This window comes from Anabas testudineus, chromosome 5 (genome assembly GCF_900324465.2).
Source record: "Anabas testudineus chromosome 5, fAnaTes1.2, whole genome shotgun sequence".
NCBI classification, from domain to species: domain Eukaryota; kingdom Metazoa; phylum Chordata; class Actinopteri; order Anabantiformes; family Anabantidae; genus Anabas; species Anabas testudineus.
The window spans coordinates 13705843-13727382 of record NC_046614.1 but is presented as its reverse complement, the minus strand read 5'-3'; the positions used below and the strand labels follow the sequence as shown (position 1 = coordinate 13727382).

General features: G+C 39.9%; 3 protein-coding genes and 1 non-coding gene across 4 annotated transcripts; 1 reads left to right on the top strand and 3 right to left on the bottom strand.

Moving 5' to 3' along the window:
• The first annotated feature begins 605 nt into the window (after positions 1–605).
• ninj1 (ninjurin 1) lies at positions 606–7337 on the top strand. Its single transcript, XM_026347869.1, has 3 exons — positions 606–796; positions 3395–3632; positions 4710–7337. Exons 1-3 carry the CDS (start codon positions 740–742, stop codon positions 4850–4852), a joined length of 438 nt encoding a protein of 145 aa, XP_026203654.1. The 5' UTR covers positions 606–739; the 3' UTR covers positions 4853–7337.
• On the bottom strand, positions 5737–9094 carry card19 (caspase recruitment domain family, member 19). The gene is made up of 6 exons (XM_026347868.1): positions 9046–9094; positions 8486–8625; positions 8069–8225; positions 7867–7929; positions 7690–7755; positions 5737–7610 (listed from the first exon to the last, which is right to left on the bottom strand). The coding sequence occupies exons 1-6, from the start codon at positions 9050–9052 to the stop codon at positions 7501–7503; spliced, it is 543 nt and encodes a 180-aa protein (XP_026203653.1). The 5' UTR covers positions 9053–9094; the 3' UTR covers positions 5737–7500.
• LOC113155551 lies at positions 6450–6577 on the bottom strand. The gene has a single exon (XR_003298159.1). It is a non-coding gene; the product is annotated as a U6atac minor spliceosomal RNA (small nuclear RNA).
• A 958-nt stretch (positions 9095–10052) lies between the features above and the next one.
• On the bottom strand, positions 10053–19571 carry bicd2 (bicaudal D homolog 2 (Drosophila)). The gene is made up of 8 exons (XM_026347867.1): positions 18849–19571; positions 15663–15875; positions 15002–15154; positions 14307–14771; positions 13148–14152; positions 12411–12562; positions 11713–11944; positions 10053–11182 (listed from the first exon to the last, which is right to left on the bottom strand). The coding sequence occupies exons 1-8, from the start codon at positions 19086–19088 to the stop codon at positions 11180–11182; spliced, it is 2463 nt and encodes an 820-aa protein (XP_026203652.1). The 5' UTR covers positions 19089–19571; the 3' UTR covers positions 10053–11179.
• Positions 19572–21540: the final 1969 nt, after the last annotated feature.

The following is a 21540-nucleotide window of genomic DNA, read 5'->3' as shown; positions in this document are numbered from 1 at the left end:
ATTTTAAAATTTTAACATTCATATTTTGCCACACTACAAACCTGTAGTTTAGATGTAAGGAGACTGGATCGATGTTGTCTCCTACCAGCTGTTTATTAAGATTTTTATGAGCACCTGGAGTTGCAGATTTCTTTAGATTACAGATTACAGTTTATCTTTCATATGTGCGCCCAATGACAAATCTGATAAGTGACACAGTAATATGACATGTTGTATGTGGTTAAATTACTTTATTGATCACGCCCAATATTTATTTTCCTAATTGGGAATCAACCCAGATCCCGAAAGTCTGGGTGAATTATTGAGAACTTATTTAGTACTAGATTTAATACTAAAACTTGTCAAAATCAGTTTTAATTTTCCAGGTGATTATACCAGGCCTCTACACAAGGTGGCGATAGAGTCACGACACCGGTATGTGTAGCAGGGTCCACGATTAAAGTCCAAATAAAAGCAGAATATCCTCAACTACATGACATCGGGACTTTAGTTTAACTATGACAAATAAATCTGTAGATAGTTAACAAGCATATCCTGCCCACTCGCCCCCCGCTCTCTGTGGATCAGCCGCTCCGTGTCAGAGGGGCGGTGGTAGTCTGGAGCGCTCCCCCTCCGCGCTGCGTCGTCACAGCCCTTCAAACGGTGCCTGTAGCCGCCAGCTGGACCGGAGACTTTCTTTTTTAAAGTCTGCACCACAGCTGACCGAGCTGCTCGGAATAAAGAGCCGTGTGTTGACGCGATGGCTTCGGAGAACTTGGAAATGAACGGGGATGCTGACCGGAACGGCGAACCCGAGGTAAGACGGATCACAAAGGACTCGGGTCCTCGACCAGCAGCGGTAATGTTCAGTCACCACAGTCCTCCGGTCTGGACTCAGACAAACACAAATCCCCACAGGAAGACAGAAAGTGCTCGGCTTCTCTCCTCCTCCATCCTTGTTGTTTGATGTTTTCCAAATCAAACAAACAAGTGTCAGAAATATTTACTCATGTTATTAAGTTCACGATGGAGAGAGAGAGAGAGAGAGAGAGAGAGAGAGAGAGAGCCTCGGGTCACTACACCTACTTATAAAGCTAATTTCACTATTTAACTCTTTTTAAAAGTAGCAGGCTGGTTTTAGGCGTGGGAGCAGGTCTCTTCTGTCCTTTTGTTGATACTCAGAGAGGCTCAGTTTACACTTAATGACATGATACACGGGGACATGTGGGTGCAGGGTGCAGTCACTGACATGGAAAAGAGTCCAGGTGGGTGAACTGAGTCAGTCACTGAACCAAAGCTGTGAAGGGATTTAGGCCAGAGGGGTTAAAACTGTTTCTGTGGGAAGCTGCTCACATTCAAACATGCAGAAATACCCTTCAGAGGTGACTGAAGGTTACAGCCTGAAAAATAAAGGCACATGCTTAATCAGAAGTAGGTACCACTTCAAATCTTTAGTCGAACAGGTACGTGTTTAAAGTAAAGATGTGTAAAAATGTTTCCTGGACATCGATCCAGCTGAGTTACTGATATGATATCACAATCTGTGTCAGACATGTTTAAATGAACTCACTGATAACGTGAGTATGAGAGTTTGGATTTGTTTCCGAATGTGCCCCATAATTCTTCTGCAGAAAGCTAAAAAGTTACGTATAAGCACCAAATTGTACTCAAAGCACCAAAAGTGAAATACAGAAGGGCCTGTTTCAACACAGCAGCCTATTATATTAATGGATCACTGATGCATTCATGTGTAATCATAATGGTGCAGCTGGCAGTGGTGAGATCACTATTTCATGTACTGCAAGGTGGTTAAACCTTAATAACAATAGATCAGAATAGTCGATTATATTTCGTATATCCCAAAGCATAAATAATAGTTGTGGCTCTAGTGTTGGCCTGTAGCGCCCTCTCTTTTCTCTGTGTTGTTTTTAGTTGTTAAGTTTTTGTCAACTGTCTTCTGCCAACGTACACTGTGTGTTTTTATGAGATGACAGGTTGTGGACTCAGTGCGATCTTTCTAATCCCGGTGTTCGTTCGGCTGACGACTTTTTTTGTGAAACGGGGGCACAGGTTACCATGGAAACAGAACTGTTTACACATGGCAACAGCTAGCCTGCTATTAGCTGTTAGCCCTGTGAAACACAAGCCAGCTGTATGAAGGGTCACCTGCAATGGAGCGGAGCTGGAGTGATGTGCTGAGAAAAAGACCCAATCTGCCCCCATTTAAAACTGAAACTGGAAACCAGGCTATGTCATACAACAACTAAATGGACACGTGAAATGGTCTGTTCTCCACTGACGTAACTGCTAGGACTGGGAACAGAAACTTAGTTGGAAATTACAGCCCAATCCAACTGAAAACACCGGGTATCCATAGCAAAAACTTCAATTTCCGAAAATGCACATTATGTAGAAGCGAGACTCTCGCCCTTCTAACCAATAATATTGAAAATAAAATAGCAAAGAATATCTCTGTCCACTGTCCAATGAGTCCGGGTATTTGAATTCTTCACACTGAGATATGTTTTGGAGCTTAGCTCTACTAAAAATATCTTCAAAAGTTACAGACTGTACCTTTAAGAAATGAAGTTGTGACAGTTTAACAAGTGAGGCGGCTGTGGGTAGCAGCCAGTGACTCTCACGCTCATCTGCTGGTTTACCACAAGAACATCTTTTTCCTCTGTGGCCTGAGAGGTTTTCAGAGGGGAAATCAGTGCATGACGTTGCACAATAATGGCACTACATGGTGGCACTACACTCGCCATCCACAGAAGAAACCCTGAGTACTGTATCAAACTCAAATAAAGAGAACTTAAGAAACAGCTCAGTTCTTTCTTTGCTGTCAGATGAAAAGGTAGGGAATTGATTCCTGGACATGACATCACATTAGCCAGAGTGTTACTGGAACAAAGAAATGCTGAATACTTTGAATTTCTAACAACATGAGTGCATATTTAGTTTTATTGCTACAAGTGTGTTCTTTTACTATAGTTTTGTGTATATTCTTCCTTTTTCCACTGTATTTGGCTAGAGGCCATGTCAGCATTCTTGCGTACTATGCATGACCTGGTCAGCTGGAAAAAAAAAAGGTTGTGACTTAGTCTAAATAAGGGAAACAGTGTTCCAATAAATGCTTTCATTTCCATCATAGTTCATATTTTTTGTCATTGCACAATGTGGGAATCTTGATTTATAGGGTTCAAAAAGTTCAAACTACAAAGGAATGTAATTCTGAAATGTCAGATAAATGGCATCATTAAAGAATTATCCTACTGTAAGTCACTTGTAACATCTAATGACTATATTTTTTATTTCTACCATGACAGAGCCATATGATTGTTGTAATTTGACGTAGATATTACTGGGTCTGATGTCACGTATGTATGATATACACTAATATCCGTCTCTACTTCAGGTTCCACTGCGAGGCCGGTTTAGGAGGCCGCCAGGACCCCTGAACATGAACCATTATGCCAATAAGAAGAGTGCAGCAGAAAGCATGCTGGATGTGGCTCTACTCATGGCTAATGCCTCCCAGCTGAAGGCTGTGCTGGAGGAAGGACCAGACTTCTCCTTCTATGTGCCCCTCATTACTCTCATCAGCATCTCTCTCATCCTTCAAATCGTAGTGGGAGTTATGCTCATCTTTATAGGTATGTTTGTCATTTCTTCATTTCTCATTGGTAAGTGATGTTGTTGGCCTGTTAGCATTCCCACATATGATTTATGAAAAATCAAGTCAATTTTAGTTTCATTTTAGTGCAAAATCATAAAGTTCCTTCAAAGGATAAAGATCATATGTATTAGTGCACCAATAATTACTGTCTCATACCACCACATTGCATGAAGTGATCATTTATTTTATTCTCCTGTATCGAGGTTAGCTTCTGACAGCTCAACATCACCAACAAGTTCATAAGACACCAAACATAATAGTTTTCCAGGTTCAAAGCATAATTGTGAAACTCAGTACTCAGTGTTCACGCAGGATAGAAGCTGTACACAGGCGCACAAACTTGAGAGTCACCCACATTAAGAGTACATATCTGACAATTACTTGTATTTGCACTCGGGAAAGTAGTTGTTTCTGTTCTTTGTCATATGTCACAGTACATCTGTTATACTGTACATACATGTTATTTAGACATTAACAGTTAATAGTTTCTACAACTACCGATCATTTTTCTGCAAATCATTTCTGCACATAACTTTACAAGTTAGGTTTTCACACTCCTTTGAGCACAAGAATGTGTATTAGAAGGCAAAATTTAAAGCCTTGTACTACAATTTCTCAACCCAATGACTTGCCCAACTTCCCTCCTGTCCATATCCTTATCTTGTCCTACCAGAGCATACTACTGTGATAGAGGGCTGGGTTTAGTGGAAGAAACATCTGTCTGCTGACTTCAGCAGCAGCAACTTGAGGCCCTCTTCACTGTTAGGAAAATACCCTGTCACATGAGAATTGCCAGTGCTAAGATGTTAAAGTAAAAAATACAGATTTTCCCTCTGTCTAAAAAAAGATCCACAGATGCTACCATCTGGAAAAAGAAGTTAATTATTCCCCTGAGGGAATTCCTGTCAGATGCTTTAATTTGTTTCGTAGTCGTCAGTAATGGTTCATTCACGGCTGAGGAGGCAGGAGACAGGCAGGAGGGCTGCCCCCTTGTGAGGAAACAAGGTTACTCCAACTAACCAAGCATCTTGATGTGTCATTTTTCTCTCATCAGTTAAGTGGAATCTAAATGACGAAAGCATGCACTACAAGCTGAACATCATGGAGAATGTTGCCACAGCCTTTGTCTTTGTCATAGTGGTAGTGAACGTCTTCATCACGGCCTTCGGCGTTCAGCGACCCAAACCACATGGTTAATCATCTTTAACATGACTCTCCATGCCTGCTGATCAACTTAGTTAAGATGGACCTCTACATTATTTGTACAGATGGACAGGATATTTATTTATTTACCAGGTGCATTTGTTAGTTTGTAATTCAAACTCCCAGGATTAAGGGCCCAGCGTGACCTAAGGATCAAGTGACATTATCAATTATGAGTGTTTGGTCGAGAGTATCTCTTCTTCTCAAACAAAGTTTATGAACAAATGTTTGGTTAGTTTTTTTTTTATTTGTTTTTTAAAGTGGCATTTCACCCTTTCCTTACTTGTCATACTCAGGTTATTGTTGCAAATAAATTACATCTTTAATTATATAAAAATCCAAACATATCAGGAGCACCATACTGTGTGTCAGTCACTATTGTGACTAACTATTGTGAAAGTTTCCTGAAAAAAAAAAAAAAGTTGTCTTGAAGTTTTAAATTAGCTACTGACAGCATAATCCAAATGAAATTTGTAATAGTGAGTAGAACAGGAAGGCATTGCATGGTACAACAGCTTTATTATGAGGAGGAATGTACTGTACTGTTTACTGTGCTTTAAACCTCAACCAACTCATTTAGTGGATCTTATATGCTTTGATTCTTTTCCAAGTACTATGCAAAGACTCTTGTAAATGTTTTAAAAATGTATGTGCGTATGTCAATTAACACCTGTACTTGTTTGTAGATTTAATTATATATTGTACCTGTATTTACTTTAAAGTTTTTTTAATCACATTTTTAGAAACCAGCCATGTCAAAAAATACAATATGATTTTTTTATTACACACTGCTATTTTAAAGGAAATTTATAAATAAAGCTACAAAATGTGTTACTGTCTTGTTTATTACGATTCATACGATACGGTGCATTTTTGTAGAAAGACAAAAGTCATACAAATGATGGCACTTGTAACGTTAAGGCAAATGTACATGATACATACGAATGTGACAAACTCTTAGGCACTGGACCTCAATTAGTAGACATTAATTGACCACAAATTTGAAAGTTGTTTTACAATTTTTTGAGCACAAACAAAAGCAACAAAACCGTGAAAACTGCAAAAATGTTTTTCCAGTGCATCTGATATTTGAAAACCTGATGATTAATATCCATAACACATGGAGCCAAGGACCATCTGATAGTTAGTGCATGTTGCAGTAATCCTTCTTTATGTAGTTTCATTTTTAGTTTCAAGTGTTTATAAATCGATCTGCCTGTCATTTAGGGTATAGTCACTTACTGCAAGACTGTATTTAAAACAGGCTTATCAGAAACAGCAATAGTCCACACAACAGGATCAGTAATTGAGATTTGAATAAAACTTTTGTAGTGAATTAACTAGTTCTGTGAACTACACTGCAAACCAGAACCCAACGCGTATTCAGCTGTGGACTAAATGTTAACACAGACGAACGAGGAAACATGAAGGTTCATCCTGTACTGACCGACCGGAAACAAGGCACAGGAAAGGGCATTCTTCCGGTGTTGGACAACAGGATAAAAACAAGCGGCGTGGTTTGAGATAAGTAAAAAAAAAAAAAAAGTAATGCGAAAGTAACGTTTGTTATTTAGATAAAGATCGAGAGATGCAAAAAACTTGGTTAGAGATGCCACGAAGTAGGTGGCAATGCCTTAACCGTATGTGTGTTGCAGGCCACAGGGGCCAATTCCATCCTTGTCAAGGGGAGTGCTAACCTTCTCTCCTTTCATACAACACGTCATCAGACAGGCGAGCCGTCACAATATATACCACGAAGCACTCAACATGCGTTCACTTACGGTGTTATTCCCAAGTATTGTAAAATATAGCTATTATAACTTCAATCCAATATTTATTTCATGTGTCCTTTAAAACTGTGTATACTCTTAAGGGTTAGATTCTTTTTTCGATATTTGTTTATTTTGTTTTAGTCGTAGTGCTACCCATAGTGCATTGCGTTGTCAGGACGGTAAGTCATTGGTTAAAGCAATCACGTGATCGAAAACCTTTAGATGAAGGCGTCTAAAACTTTACATCGCACTCAGCGCTGGACATTATGACATGAAAATGTCTTTTTAGTCTCAATACAAATGGAATTTCGGTAATCTCTTGTGGAAACCTGCACAACCCAAGCGATATTTGGTACTGTAGCTTATCTTTTGTCCACAAGATGGCGCTGATGTTTAGGTTATGTTTCTGTACTTGGTATAAGTGGGCAGATAAGGCAGCATAATTCTTTCTTTCATTACAAAAATACTTGTATATGGTTCAAGGTACTGCAAAAATATTGTCAGTGTTGTCAGAACCCACCTAAGGCACAATATGAGTCTGGTCTAAGTCACACCAAACTCAACAACAACTAAATTTTCTGTACTCACAAGTGAGTTATTATTGTAGTGACGTAAAACTTATGAAAGTCCTATATGACCACAATTTTTACCTACCAGCGTAATTTCTTAGATTAATTTAAGTAGACATAAATACAAGAGAAAAATAGGAGCAAATTGCCAAATGTAGCTCCAAAGGTGCCCAATCTCAGATCACAAACAAAATAATATATACACTTTTAAAATTAGCATTGAACCCTTGTAAAGATATAGTGTGCTGTGCTTTGGTACAAAATTATTATTATTCACAAGAGCAGCTGGTGCGGTCATCCCCTACTTCATGAAGCTTTCTTCAGTGTACCATATAAGAACTTCCTCAGCTTTTCTTTTCAGACCCAGAGAAGCCATCCCAAGAGCCCGGCTGCCTCCGGTCACTTTAGCTTCTACAGACGGAAGATACTTATTAACATTGTATTATCACAGCTACTATTTTAAGTGATTAAAAAAAGGAAAACAACTTACCACTGTAGTAATAGAGTAAAGCTATTCCAACTGCGACACTGAAGCATCCCAGAAAGAAAAGGGGACCTTGAAAGGTGATGTAGTTGTCAGTGTTAGATAACTTAAAAAAAAACTTTAATTTAGTACAGTTTGAAAGTTGACAAACAATACTTGCTGGTTGTATTCATCACACCTTACCTCTGTCATTCAGAACACATCTCTGTCTGTAGACACTTGGATATGTGAGTGGATCCAAGGAATCTGGAGACAGAACAAATGCAATGACAATAGAAAATAAGTAGACGACACAACTAAATACATCTAACCCATGGTATAATATCCAAATAAAGAGTATCTTATTAAAATCCCACAATTTATGGAATGTAAATATGGCACTAACCTCTGAGGCGGAGCCGTGTGGGTAAGCTGTAATAAACCTCCTCTACATGCAAATGGAGAGCCCTGTAAAATTCCCGGCATGCTTCCTCGCCTTTCCCCTGCAGGTGTGTCAGGAGCTCACCCAGTCGAACACTAGTAGGCACATCCAAGTTTCTGAACTGCATAATAGCAACAGCAATTGTAAGAGGCTATTTTTGATTCCTAAATGGAGGTTATTTATTTTAGTGCTTGCTGACATAGGAGATTGAACTTCATGCATCAATAAGAATAATCCAATAATAAAATCATAAATAATATAACACTAGCAGGGCTCATTCTAATGCATAATGAACACTTATACTATTGATACTAAATACTTTAATTTTCAGTGTAATACTTGCATTACTTTCTCATAACCTCAATGTCAGTCCTGACTTACTTTGGTGGCCTCCTTGTCACTGAGTATCTGCGGGTAGATTCTGTTGAGCTGCAGGATGACTTTGTCCACCAGCTCTGTGTCCAGTCTGCGCTCAGCTTTGAGAAAGACACTGTCCTCTGTCAGCTGCTCTTGAAAACTGTCTGTCCATGTCCAAAGAGAGAAGTTTAAAGCATCAGTAAGAGCCTTGGTCTTGGTCTATGGAGCGTCAGCAGTAAGGTTACACACATAAACACTGTAGTTTGTCTTGAAACCGTAAAGAGGAGTGTGCCAACATGGAGTGAGAGTTTTGCAAACGACTAATTATTGATATTATATCGTACAAATCGACAGCAAACTCGAAAGTAAAGATCAGTCTCCAGTAAAACGAGTTCAACTTTTCAGAAACCAGCACGGAGACTTTACACTGTCACTGGCAAAGCGAGACACTCTTTAAGTCGTTAGTTCTTTGGAAACGTTTGTTGCTGCAGGACATTCGAGCAAAGCAGGAGGAATACATGGGATTATTTGGTAAAATAAGCCTCATTTGAAAACTTTAGTAAACGCTAAATAAACATACGAACCTCCCATTGTGGAGTCTCCTCTGCCCTTCGTTTGGACACGCCCTCTGACGTCACCGCGCTGGAAGGGAGTGGACTACGTCACCGTTTTCGAAAAACGGAAACCGGAAATAGAAAAGTTCTTCTAATTTAAGTGAGTAATTTGTATTTTATGTTTAAAAAAAAAACTAAGTATTTATTTCTTGCCGAGTAAGATAGAACGATATTGTAACGTGACAATTTTTTTTTGCACATAAGAGAATTTTAGTGGGTAAATGTCAAATACATTACATTATACATTGATCTATTACTATACCATTCTGCAATACTGTGAAACAAACAAAAGCTGGTTTGCAGCTCCCAGAACAAATTATTTTTTTCCATTGTCTACATTGAATTTGTGATCTTTTGTATTTTCATGAATTATTCTGAAAAAACAAACAAACCTTTGCATCACTTTTAGATTGATGGTAACATCTGTTTGTGTGTGCATATATGCGCATATACAAATCCAGATTGATTCTTAATTTATCAATTCTGAAAAATTGTGAGTGTCAGAAAGGCCAATGCCACTTTGACTATTCTGCCACCCCTTTCCAAATGTATCTGTATTGTTGAATTGTGGTTTGTACAAATACCAAGACTGCCCATTTGCTATTCTCACGGGCGATTTTGTACCTGCATTTGCTTTAATCTACACATTGAAATTTACTAAGAAGAGCATTATAATGTTCTAAGGATTCCATCTTGTGGCACAGTCATCTTGTGATAACAGAATTGGATTGTTTGTACCCATCTCTGATTTGGATTTTATATTTTCTTTCAGAAACCACAAACACAATAGTGGTCCAGAATACTGGAATAAAGCTTTGCTCCTGAGTCAGTGGTGGGCTGTGATTTGTCTAAACCCAAGCAGATGTGAAAAGCCATTCTCTATTTTGTCAGTGAGAATAAGGCTTTATTGCATAGTTTGATGTAGACTGGTAGCTAATTTGTGTGCTTTAGAGTTAAAATAAAGACATCTGCGCTGTGAAAGTTAGATTTATTTGTATACCAGTCATCACAGAAGCACAGACAAGCAACAGACATAAACTTTGCTAGTGTTTACCGGTTTCTTTTTGTTTAAATTCTGTCCAGGCAGCTTCACTGAAAAAAAAGACGATGGTATCTTGTAGTATTAAGAATGTCAAATAAATACAATTGCTATTATAGTAAAAATATATAAAAATCAATTAGGAAAAAGCATGTGTAACATTTTTTAAATAGCATAAACTTTTTTTTGTTGCAAATTGCACAAACATAGACAAAACACACAATGGCACTGTAGACTTGTTGTTTGTAGACAATGGATATTAGAACTTAAACTGTTTACAAAAACAATAATATTAGAAATGTTCCTTCATGAATAAAGTTTACAAATACTATTAACATCTGACCTTAACTTAAAAATCTTTAAATAATATTTGTTATACTGTTCTCCTCAGTCATAACAGGCACACTTAAATTTGTAACAGCCATGTCTATAGAGGAGAGGTCCAATATATATTTTCTACTTAAGACCCTGCATTTGAAGCTGTATGTTCGCAGACAATGTGCTGCACTATGTTCTGATGAGCTGGTTGTAAAAAGTCGTGCTTGTTTCTAAGGTCAAAAAAAGAAAACAATTAAGGCAGAAAAGCTTTTCATTTGGCTTGTTTGATTTGAACCACTGCTTCCTAAAAGAATTACTATGGTTTTACTGTTATAAAATGTTGATCAATTGAATACATAATTAGGAACACACAGTAAAACACCATATAACACTTGAAACAATTAGTATTGTTTTAGAAAGGAAATCAACTAAGAGCAAATATAAGTTCATGAAAAAGTGCTCAGTCAGGGTAATACAGGCAACGAGTTTACAGCAAGACACCCATGTTGATTTTTCCTGTGGTTCAGTAACAATGATGGTGCAAAGTGATGGAAGACTGAAGTACTGCACCTGGCAGCTGATTTTGGCACTTTAAAACAAGGCCATTGGCAAATACTGCTGGATATGTTCTTGTGTTGGCAATAACATAATATGAAGCACGATCAGACAGCAAAGAAACCACAAGCACGGATGACTGGCAACTCTCAAACACTGGTGGACATCCTTAAGGACACTTGCTTGATAGATTTACTGCAAATAGAAAAATAAAACAGAAGAAAGTCATATTAAATTGACTGTTGCCTGATTCCAGTTTTCTCTGCATTGGTGAGAAGTTCAATAATTAGGTTATTAGTAAGTGATTCACAGGTTAGTCAACATTATTTTACATTTTCCACCAAATGTTTAAAACTTTTCACCTTAATTTTCATATTCTTGTGTTTCAGCACAAACTCTAAAATTTTTGATCTTTAGAAAATAAACTTATACAGAATATAAATATAAATATACAGAATAGTATCTAAACCTGCAGGGGTCAGCATGGGATCTGTGGCTGGTCAGCTGAGATGCTGTTTGAGACTGTTCTGCAATCAACACTGATCAATATACACTACAAGGTGGAGTTTATAGCACCACAAGGATAATTGTGTTTGTAGTAGAAAATGATCAGGGACCAGTGTGTTGAAGGGCTAAAGGCCGCAGGAAACTGTGAAGAATAACGCAGTGTTTTATAAAATACTTTGTGAAAAATAGTAGGTTCTGCATTACAACTTCTGACTTACACGATGGCTAGAAGAGGTTCCCTTGCCCTTTGATTTGCCCCTGCCTCCCACCGATGAAGCACTGTTGCGGCGAGCCTGCTCATGATCAAACTCCAAGTCTTCGAGTCGCTGGGTTAGGGCCAGTTTCTGCTGGATGGCCATACGTAACAAAGAATTGAGAGTCTTCTTCTCATCCTCAGCTGCAGCCAGCTGCCTCTGCATATCATCCAGCTGGGACACATACTCATCACACCTGAGAGGGGAGAGACAGAAAAGAGCGAGGGGGGGGGGGGGGGCGCGAGCAAGAGACAAGAAATATTATTTCCAGCAGGTGGAGCAGTTTGCCTCAGATTGCTGCTGCTGTCACATGTTTTCTCTATTCCCCAAGCAGCATTTTCCAGCTGGAAGGATGCAGCCCTGGCTAGCTGACTCATGCAAGTATTACATCAGACTGTTCCCACAATGCTTTGTGTCTTTCTTGCAAACATACACATTCACTCAGACAAAATAGTTGTGTAGCACAAAATTTAGAGTTTTTCCACCTAGTTGGAAAAAATGCTAAAATGAGGAAGAATAAGCAGAATATAAGGATATATAAATGTAGATGTCATGTGTAGTAGATTGCTGCCTGGACAAACTGGCCACCAGGATGTCCCATGATAGCTAATTTTATGTTTATCAGGTATAAAATACAACTTAGTGATTATGTATAATCATACCTTGTAGCAAACATGGCTCGAAGAGAGGAGAACGTAGCAGCGTCCTCCTTCAAAGCCTTGAGTTCATTGCGGAGCTTCATCATTGTCTCAGTAACCATGGCCTTCTCACTGTCATACTTACTCTTCAGGTTGGCCAAAGCGACTTCAGCCGTCTAAAGGGAATAACATAATTACATTTAGTTATTTGGCAGACACTTTTATCTAAAGCGACTTGAAGTGAGGTACAAAGCAAGCAAATATCTAAACCAAGGAGACAAACTTTAAATTAAAGTGCTCTAAAAAGAGCTGTTTCAGTTTCATGAGGTATAATTGCAATATTCTTTTTGTTTGTTGTTGTAAGGTTTTAAGCGCAGGGAAAGATTTAAACACAGAGAAACGTTTAAGAGCACAGAAAGATTTAAGTGCAAAGAAGAGAGTGAGGCGGCTGAGTGTGCAGAGGTGGGTAGGTAATTTCACCATGGTGAGCTGAAAAGTTTTGCCTGGGTTCTTTTGAGGGGAGGTGAAGGGACCACAAGATGCTATTCACTTGCAGAGCGCAGTGAGCGAGAGAGATTGTACACCAGGATGAGGGAGTTCAGTTATTAATTGCTTGCATTTTAGCCAAGTCTAAATTCATTTTTAGCTGAAGCCAATTATCCCTTTCTTTTGTACCAGAAACAATGAACATCCTTCCTGTGAAAAAACAAACACAGCAGGCAAGCATACACATGCTCACAAACTCAGAGTGGGTGTCTGACCTGTTTGTTGGCCTTCAGCACAGCTCTGAGAGTGGCAATCTGTTCCCTTTTGGTGCTAAGCAGGGACTTGAGTTTAAGGATCTCCTCCATGCAGGCCTCTTTGTCTTTGTCTGCCATTGTGCTGAGCTCCAGATTGGCAAGTCTCTGGCGTGACAGCTCTGTGGTGCGGTCCACTGCCTGCTGCAGGTGGCGGATCTGGTCTCTAATGATAGCTACGAGGTTGTAGATGTTCATGGGTTCTGGACGGTGCTCAAGAGCTGGAGCTGGGGCAACTGAGGTGCTGCTGGAGTCTGACTTTCCAGGTTCAGTCTCATTGATTAGGCCATTAGTGATAAGTACAGAAGACTGGTTCTCTTTCCCTTCATGCCCCTTTTTTACCATGCCCCTGCCTTCCTTGTAGTAGTCGAGCATGACGCGGTTGGGGGTCTCATTGTTGCACATGCAAACATGGTTGTAAAGATTGGCCAGTTCTTCACTGAAAGCTATGAGCTCATCCTGGGCGACGTTTAGACTACCAAGTGATTCCCCTGCAGCGTCGCTGACAAGGCGGAGCTCCTTCTCCAGTCGAGCCACCTCCGCTTTATCTGCTTGGCTAATCCTCTCCAGAGACGCCAGTCTTGATCTCATGTCCTGAACGTCACTCTCCAGCTGTGCTCGCTCCTCTTCATACTGAGTTTTACACTGCTCGTACTGTGCCCTCAGCGTCTTCAGCTCCTGCCTCAACTCTCCAGCTTCAGATACAGCCACAGTGTATTTACACTGTAGTATCTCAGGTCCATTGATATCAAGCTCATAATAATCTCCGTCATCATGACTGTCCCTGTCTTTTTCACTGTCAAAGGCAGACTGGCGCTCCTTACTGGCCTGAAGTTTCCTCATTGCACTGAGGTTCTCTGTCAGTCTGTTGACAGTTTCCTTTTGCTCTGACACTGTCCCATAGGCCTGTTCCAGCTGCTTCTGGCTCTCCTGCAGTGAACTGATGAGGGCCACTTTTTCCCGCTCCACCTAACACGAAAACAAAGACCATACCATTTAGATTAGCTGGATTACAGAATGTATCACACATTGTCTAAACCGTCAAAGTATAAAAACAAAAGAACAGGCAGAACACTGTATTCAAATGTTAATGTCTCATGTTAAAGGTGCATCCGATGGATACCTGTACAAGCTGCTGTTTGAGTTTCTGGATCTCAGAGATGTTGAGCTCACTGAGCAGATCATCCACCAGGCTGGGAGCTGGCTTAAAGGCCTCGCCTCTCTTGTTCACAGCAGCTTTGTTGTCTTCATCACCTTCACCTGTCTTCATCAAGCCATTTTCAAAGCCTCTGATTAGATCGTCATTGTCCGGCTCAGTGGCGGCGGATGGATCGTCGTGGAGTTTTAAGTTGTCGAAGGAGATATTGAAAGAGCTGTTGTATAAAGAGCCGCCGATGGTCATATAGTGGGAGAGCTCTTTGCGCAGGGTGGCCTTCTGCTCACGTTCTGTTTTAATGGTTTCCAAGGCCTCTGATAGCTGTCGCTCAGCAATTTCTCTAAGACGCATGGCTTCGTCTAGCTGACTGTGCAGGCACTGGGAGTCCTCCTCCAGACGGCGGATCTCATGCTTTAGACCTTCAAATTCCACCTGTGTAGATGGACATAAGAAGTAATAAGGTTGTCAGTAATTTTACTTAACAGATTATTGTCAAGTTTAGTTTTTGCATTAGACCAGAGTTCCTTACACCTTGTCAAATATCTGTCCACTGATTCTTCTATTTGTATTTAGTGTTTAATGTAAAATTCACTGTATGACAAAAGAAATAGAAAACAAAAAAACAAAACCTTCTGTTGTGTGACAAGGTTATATTATCTCACCTGGTTCTGTCTCAGCACAGATACTTGTTTCTGAAGAGAGATGTTCTCCTCCTCTAGCTCACTGCAGTCCTGCAGCAGACGAGCCTCTCGCACCTTGTACTCTCTGACGTCATTGCGCAGCTGACTGCGCTGCAGCTCTGCCAGATCTGAGTTCTGAAGAGAGGTGGCAGTGGGGAGAGAGAGACATAATGGCATGTTGTGTCAAACTGCATGAGCATGAACTAATTCAAATGAACGTTTACTCTCATCAACTGAGTGAAATTCAAACTTTTAAATGGTCTGCTCACTGTGAAATGAAGTTTATCATGTCAGCATATTCTAGATACCACAGGGCATGGGGTGTAATGATTTAAGGGTTGCATGGTCTACTTAGCAGTGGATGCGATGCATGCTACAGAAAGCCCTGGCAGAGAACAGCCTTTGTGTCACTTACAGTGGACCATTACATCATCATTTTCTGCACCACTCTGCCAGACAAATACTGTTGACATAACTTTTCTACATCACAATATCATGAAAGTAAAATCACTTAAAAATATGAAGTTTTTAGTCACGTAAATATTAATATTTTGTAAGATAATTCTATTCATTATGGGATTTGATATTCTGAACAACATTCATACTGTTCTGCGTTTTAACATTTATGTTTTCAGATGATCACCTCTCTTGTCTCCAGGACAAGGGACGCCAGTCGATCATTTTCAGCTTGTGCGCTGGTGAGGGAAGCTTTGGTCTGCCGGAGTTCATTCTGCAACTCTAGGACCTTTTGCTGGTACAGAGCCTCTTTACTGGCAGACTCGAGGATCAGCGACTCTTCCCTGCTCTCGCCATCTGCTGCCACCTTCTTGTGAATTGAGTATGCTTGTCCAAAGGCCTGGGGACAAACCATGAGAAACAAACTCTAGTGATCGAGGATGATAAGACTCTCACACAAAAACCACAAGTATTACTGGGAAAAACAGCAGCCAAAGAGTACTTCTTCAAAAATACCAGAAGCTTGTGAGTCATGAGATTACATTACATTACATACAACACTGTGCTTATTAGCGCCTGGTGACAGAAGATTTTCATGTTTTGTGATATTCATTTTACACACACAACGGAAGGTGTTACTACACACACTTCCATGCACTATATATGTGTTTTGGTTCTGAGTGTCCTATTCTGCATTAAACAATTATATTACTACCATTATCACTTTTATCAGGTCAAATAAAATACATTCTTAGCAAAATAATCTGCAAATACATTTGTACCACAGCACCCTCCCTCTGGCTCTGCCTCCAAGAGGCTCTGCCAAAATCAAATCTCTGCCAAACCTTTCTTCGTCTATCCTAAAATTACCATTTGATTTATGGGGCTTGTTGAGATTGGTAGACAGTTTGGGAGTGAGCACTCCCTGACATGTAAGTTCAAGGACAAAAACACTATTACACTAGTGTTATTTACCAGATGTCCACAGCATAATATTTTACTTGCTAAAACTTAAGGTAAAAGTTAGAAAGATAAAAAGGTTTTTTATTCCTAGTTTTGATTATCATAGATTTTCTTCTAATTATTTACATCCCAGTTTCTAAAAATCACAATTAATTAGAATAAAACTAAGTATGACAGATCCTGCTGTATATGCCAGTTAAAGTAAAATGTTTTAATGAATGTTCGGTCTGGTTCTTTTTTTCTGCAGTGTCAGTGTTAATGGAATAACCACTAATGGGGTCTTGAATGTATTAATAACTGCATAATAAGCACAGTGTTTAAAGTTAACAGTACTGGGAGACAGTCAGGACAACACAAGACCAGGTTAATAGAATCAACACGTTAGTGTCAGATTCCCACAAGCATCTGACAAAGGATAATAGATACTGAGTCAAAAGACACTTGAGCCAAACTGGTGATGTAACAGTTAATGTCCAAGAAAGTTTTGAAACCCACCTCCAAGCCACAGCTCTCCTTCCCACCAGCATCTATTCTAAGCCCACATTTTTTCTCTCAGCAGTCTTCAAACAAATTGATATGTGTAACGCACAGTGGTCAGTCGTGATGTGAATGTATCGGGGGCCTAAATGCACAGAGGGTACTCACAGAAGCCTCCGCTTCCTACATCGGCCTCAGTGACAAACTCCACGAAGGAGCAACAGCCAGAAGCATGAGATACCAAGAGTATGAGTCACCTTTGAGTGACCAGACAGCAATGACATGAGTAACACAATGAGTCAAACATTACTTTACACACACACAAAAAAAAAAACAACTCAAAAAGCCACAGCATACATCATTATTGGACATCTAATGTATTAATAGAAAATTCAGCTAAACCAATTAGTTGATAAATAGAAAACTGTGTAAATTTTTATTAAATTAATTGTTTAATAGTAATCTGTACAGTGGTACGGTTTCTGAAAAGCTATTTCTAGTTGCTGTGATTTTTATAGAACACATGATTGATTAAAAAATAAAAGCCTGATGAAGGCAAAGAGCCTTCAACATTCAGAGCTGTTGCTCCTCTCTACCAGTCAAACATCACTTAATAAAATACGACTATCACACTCAAACAACCAAGAATAGTGACTGAGTGAACTTGACTGAGCTTAACAGACCCACTAAACTAAATTATTAAGAGTGACTAATAGAGGCCGGCTTGATGAAGTCAATGTGGAAGTGCATCAGGATGCGGTTCCTCTGAAGGTTGATACACACAACAACTCTATATAGAACAGAAGTGAAAATGCAGTCAGAAATTTCCCCAAGTTATGATCTCAGAAGCTCGTGTCGCCACTGTTTTATACATTTAGCAGTGTCTGGATGGCCGACACATGTCTTAGCCACTCGTGTTCAGCTGTGGTGGTTGCTGCTTTTCCCTTCCCCCATCAAGTTTGTCCAGGCTCTTCCTCATTCTCCAATTAGCGCATTTAAAGAGCACATACCCAAACTTCAAATTAGCCCTTAAGAAAATCAACTGCTTGTGACAGACTTTAATGTAAACCGCAAAGTTTACATAAGTGAGAATGATTGCTGTTTGGGTTATAATATGTGAAAAGAGCGCGCAGCTCAAGGTCATTTTAACATGCTGAGATAAGATGATCAATCCAGCCTAAAGCTATATTTAGTGGTAACAGGAAACCGTTCTTGCCATATCACCCAGACTCTCTTCTGATTGTTGTAGTGACATGTTTAATTCGTACTAACATATTCCACAGAGGTTAGTAGCCAGTAAAAACTAATTCGGGGAAAGCAGTGGGCAGCAGAGTTGTAGCTGTGGGTTAGACATATCTCTCCAATGAGCCAATTAGGGCATTGGAATAGGAGAGCTACAAAAATACCACAGACGAATATCATCTTACTTAGGTCTTAGTTTTGACTGTAGAACAAGGCTAAAGCATATTTTTCTACCACGGTCCGACTCTCCTCTTGTCTGCCACACAGGCAGAAAGATCTGACACAGTGGAAGCAGTGCAGCTGCAGACATCTGGTCTGACATGAAGGCCCCGGATTTCATGCCAAGAGCAAGAACGGACAAGTGATCGGAAGGTAAAGAGATGTGTAGATCCATCAGTGTGGAGAAATCATTTTATGAACATCAGAGTATCAGACTCTTTATGTGAACATGTGCAGCACCTTGTGGGTCTTGGATACATACACTACAGGAATGGTTGAGGTTCAGACACCAAACCCAAGACTGAGAGCTTCTAAAACTCATAAAGCTGTATGATCCAGTGGAGACCTCCTGGAAGCAGATCTGCACAAATCTGAATTATCATCAGCTGAAACAGCAGCTGCTGATCCACACACTCCAACTATCTAAACTCTTTCAAACTCTCTGGTTGCGTGGCTGTGACCCCCAGTCTACCTCCTTCAGCTGATCCAGCTCCTGTCGGACCGTCTCGTACTCGGTCTCCAGCTCGTCGAACCGCTGCTTGAGGAGCTGCTTCTCCTCCAGCACCGCCAGTCCGTACTCCGCCGCCTGGATCTTCTCGTGGGTCGTTTCGCGGAGCTCCCGGGTAAGACGCTCGACCTCGGCTTGGAGCCACTGCGGCCCGGCCTCTGTCACCAGTACCGCTTCGGGATATTCCTGCTCCTCCATGGACATCCTGGCGAGCCGCCGACTCCCAAGTGTAACGGGACCCAGCCCTGGTTCACAGGAGGGGCGCAGAAACGCAGCAGCAGCTCGACTCACTGCCTTCTTTGTTTGAACCGCATCGCGGAGACTTGGATTTCGCTCAGTTTGTTTTGTTTTTTCCGCCACAGTCTTCGACACAGTTCGACCTGGACGACAGTTTTCTCATTCTTGAGGAGTTTATTCAGCCCCCCCGTGAGGCTGCAGGGAAAACTTATGTTGAGATCATCGATTGGAAAAAAGCTGCCTCTGCACGGCTTTCAAATCAGAGAGAGCGGACTGGGAAATGTAGTCTTTAGTGGGATGTCAGTCTACGTTCTGCTGCTGCTGCCATGTTGACTTCAAGTACCAGAATGCCTTGCGCGGGCTGAGACAGGCAGCAGCAATTTACTGATTACGCCAGTACAACACTGCCACCTACCGAAATGATGATGAAACAGCAGCTGTACCCACGATGATACTGTCAACGAAAACATTATAGCAACAACGATTATTTGTAATTAATCATTATATACGATATTTTATACAAATTAATTAATCATTACATCAAAGATACTAATAGTCTTTCTAGATTTCCAGAGCTGAGTCTTGAAATATCTTTATTTTAGTCCAGCTTATATTGCTCTCTTTTGCTTATATAATACTGCTCTCATTGTGAAATGTGACTGGTAGTCTATCTATCTATCTATCTATCTATCTATCTAGATAGATAGATAGATAGATAGATAGATAGATACAACCTGGCAAGACTATTAAAGTAAGTAATTACATCGTCTTTTTATTATTTACAGATCTATAAACATATATAGACATCACTGATGCCAAATGCAATTTTAATTTTGTTCACTTTTTCATCTAGATGTCAAACTATTTCATCACACACTTGAATAAACCCATGAAGAATACTCTTAGCTCTATTTACCACACCACCACACCTTCCTTTTAAAGCGCAGAGGCAGACTGTGGCCTACTGTAAATGCCCATAAATGTGAAAGCAAAACATATTTTATCTGGGACTTCCCTTTCGTTTATGCACAGTACTTGGCAGAGTGGTTCAGCAAGTTGTTTCCTTGAAGACTGGGTAACTTGTTGTTGCTACACCTGCCCGGAGATTTACCCTGCAGCTGGAATTAAATGGTTTGTAAATCTGTGTTTCTGGATCTCAGCTTCTGGTGTTGATCCAGTCTCTCACTCTCTCTATTTATCTCTCTATATTACTATAATCTCTCCGCTCTGACTTGCTTTCTTTTCTTTTATTTTATGTCCGCTCTGTCTAGCGACAGCCTACTTTATGTTTACCTGCCAAACATTTAGCAGGGATCTGTCTGAGAAGATGAGAGGTTATATTGATGTTTCTCTTTTAGGAAAATGGAAGGACGTTCACTTTATATTTACCAACACTGTATGTATTACTTCCTACTTGGAAGGATGGTGGCTTTTAAAATAAGTTCACCAAATATAATTCTCAGTTTTAATTCCCTTCTTCTCACCATTTTCAGATAAATATTACCATTTTTATGCAGTCTGCTTTGGTCTGGGATGTGGTACCGCACTCTACAGGCCATTTCGTAGTAAGTGGACATGAACGGTCTTGCAAATTAGTTCACACTTTTATGAGACAACATACATTTCCATTGATCTGGCTCATCAGCAAACCACTTTTTCTTGTGTTTATTTTAACTTAAAAGAACATTTTCATTGCATTTCCAGCACTTGTGGTTCCATCAGTTCTCGCTGTGTTTTTCACCATAGTATTTGAAGTTGTGGGCTTAACATGTGGTAAGTTCAGATTTTCCTACATTTAAAGAGAACAAATTGCTGAATCTTCTTTTTACCAACAATGTTTTAATGCTCAACACCCTCAAATGTTTTTTTTATTTAGTTTGAGCAACGAAAATATCAAAGTTAATATGTAATATCCCCCGTCAGACTTGCCAGCTCATACAAGGAAATGTAAAGGCCCTCCCTATGAAAGAAGAGGTACTTTATTGTTTGATTCACACCTCTGTAGACATTTGAACAGTTTTTATTATTAGCTTACAACAGATCAAAATTACCACTACCTCAATTTCCATAACAATAACTGACCTTCTAATTCTCTATAGGTGCTTACTGGGGATTTGTTTGTGCCCTTTTAGTGGCCATCCTAAACCTCAACTCATATCACGGTAAAGCCACATGTCTGTATAGCTTGTAAGATATAAATATGCCTTTGTAAAATATATCTCCAGCTAAATGTTGTGCTTTATTCCAGTCTACACACTCTCATATGGATGTGGAATCATAGTGTTTGCTCTTCGGGGAGCAAAACGGAAATACAGCTCTTTAAAGTAGGTAGATTTAGCCAATTTGAATTTTTCCTATAGATCGACAACCCATCACATGCTGAATTTAGTGACTACAAAAGTTGAAGGCATCATATTTG